Source organism: Apaloderma vittatum, unplaced genomic scaffold, assembly GCF_000703405.1.
Source record: "Apaloderma vittatum isolate BGI_N311 unplaced genomic scaffold, ASM70340v1 scaffold28025, whole genome shotgun sequence".
Lineage (NCBI taxonomy): Eukaryota > Metazoa > Chordata > Aves > Trogoniformes > Trogonidae > Apaloderma > Apaloderma vittatum.
In genome coordinates, this window is record NW_009715839.1 from 3,332 (window position 1) to 5,359 (window position 2,028).

Consider the following 2,028-nt stretch of genomic DNA (forward strand, 5'->3'; position numbering starts at 1 on the left):
GAGAGTGAGGCTCCGTAAATCTTTGCTAGGTCACACCCCTACCATAGGCAGGAAAATGGGATTTTTCAGATTTGATTTTCTGGCTTTGCACTGTAAAATAGTTCTCCCTCCAAAATGATTACAGAACATACAGACTGTGCAATTATTGGTTGCAGACTACTTAGGTCTGGCATTGCCACCCTCCTTGAAATTGTGCCATTGCTGGAGAAGTCAGGGAATCAGAGTTCGGTAGATCTGCCATGTTCCTCTGACTTCCACTCAAACTCTTCTTCTGATAGCTCTTCTGAGTTCCTAGCACCTCCTCCAGGGCTAGCAGACCAGTGCCAGAAAGACAATTCCACATGACTGAGTTCTTTTCACAGGAACAGGCTTCAGTAGCCAGGACCCCAGACCAAGGGACTGTCATCCACAATCCATCAATGAGGTGTCAAGTGCCCGTTAGTTTTCACAGGTGCATTCATGCTCCTCAGGCTTGTCCAGGAATTATATTTTTTCAACATTTTCCTCCTGATAAAACAGCAGATTTCAACCATGAACCCCAAAGACACAAGGTACATGGCCAGGCCTCCAGCCTTGAGGAGCCAGCTGGGATCAGGGGATGTCACCATCGCATACATGATCAAAGCTCCTCCCCCGATTCTCAGCACCAGGAAGAGGAACACAAAGAAGAAATCCACCACCTCTCCCAGGAAAGTGTGGTAACACCCCATTTCCCGCAGAAACCAGCGGGTTTGGAGCAGTGGGTTGGTGATCTCGCTAACAAACACAACAGCATTGACTTCTGTAGCAGACTTCCCGAGCCCCAGCACCATGATCATGCCACTGATACTCAGCGTGTGATGAAATAGCATTAGGTTCCCCTCTGTCTGGAAACACAGGCACCAGCCCAGGTCAAAAATAAAGTAACCCAAGGTCAGGGACAGCACATGGATCTGAAGAGGTGTGTTTGGTGAACCTGAAATGAAAGGTGTAGATAAGTCTGGGTCTTATTTAAGACATTCTTCTACAAAAGGAAGTAATACAGGTTGTGAGTATGCCTCTTTCCTCTTTAGTTCCCAGCCTGATCATATGGGCCAAGTGCCAAGCTGGCAGCTTGGATATCTGGTTCTGCTCTCCCTTCACACAGCAGCCTGCGCAGTAGACCCAGGCAGGCCAACCCATCCTGCCAAGACTCTGTTTCTTTTTCTCTCCACCCTTTTAGAAAGCAGGGATTGAGAGTATGACCCTCATCAGCAGAGCTATGAGATTTAATGACAGAAAGCAACAAACAAAACCACATAGCCAAACACCAGAAGTTATTACCCCTTCAGGATGTCTATTCTCAACACATTGCCACACCTCAATAAACTCAATAAACTCAAGTTGCCAACCTGAAAATTTTCAATATGTACATGGATAAAACAAAAAAAATTAATAAAACTAAAAGCAAGAAGTAGTAAGGGCTGGAGAAGAAGCCACAGCATTAAAAAAATCCTGCCTCAAACACAAGCCCAAAACATATAAATAAGAGAACAGACAGCAAAAGCAATGAGCACCCCCGCTCCACCTGTAACACAATGAGAAATGTTCATGCTGTATGACAAAGACATGTGTCAGGGTAATACTCCAAACATACCTGCATGGGTCAGGGGCCAGGGGCCATCCAAGAGAGCAACGTAACCAGAGAGGCAGGTGACAATCACCCCATGCAGCAGGGTGACCAAGCGACAGCTCCACTCAGAGGAACGGTGCTTGTTCCAGTGGCAGAAGCAGAAGTACAGAAACAGCCAGGCAACGAGGCTGCAGGTCACCTCGAGAATGATGGAAAAAAACACAGAGAAAGGACGTTACAAGCAGAGTAGCCCTGTAGCAGGGACTGTTCAGACAGACCGTCTGCCCCAGTACCCACCCCAGCCCCTTAATGGAAACCCTAGGGGGGAAAAAAACAGCAAGAACCAGCAACCAACCAAACTCAAAACACACACACGAGCAAAACAAAACAACCGACTTCACCAGATCATACCTTTGCACCCTTCCCAGGAGCCTGGT

General features: G+C 47.1%; 1 protein-coding gene across 1 annotated transcript; it reads right to left on the reverse strand.

Moving 5' to 3' along the window:
- Window positions 1-416: 416 nt before the first annotated feature.
- On the reverse strand, window positions 417-1,805 carry LOC104273861 (transmembrane protein 136-like; the record flags this gene model as incomplete). The annotated part of the gene is made up of 2 exons (XM_009869315.1): window positions 417-955; window positions 1,616-1,805. Coding segments are annotated over 2 exons (729 nt in total), but the record flags the coding sequence as incomplete, so codon positions are not given.
- Window positions 1,806-2,028: the final 223 nt, after the last annotated feature.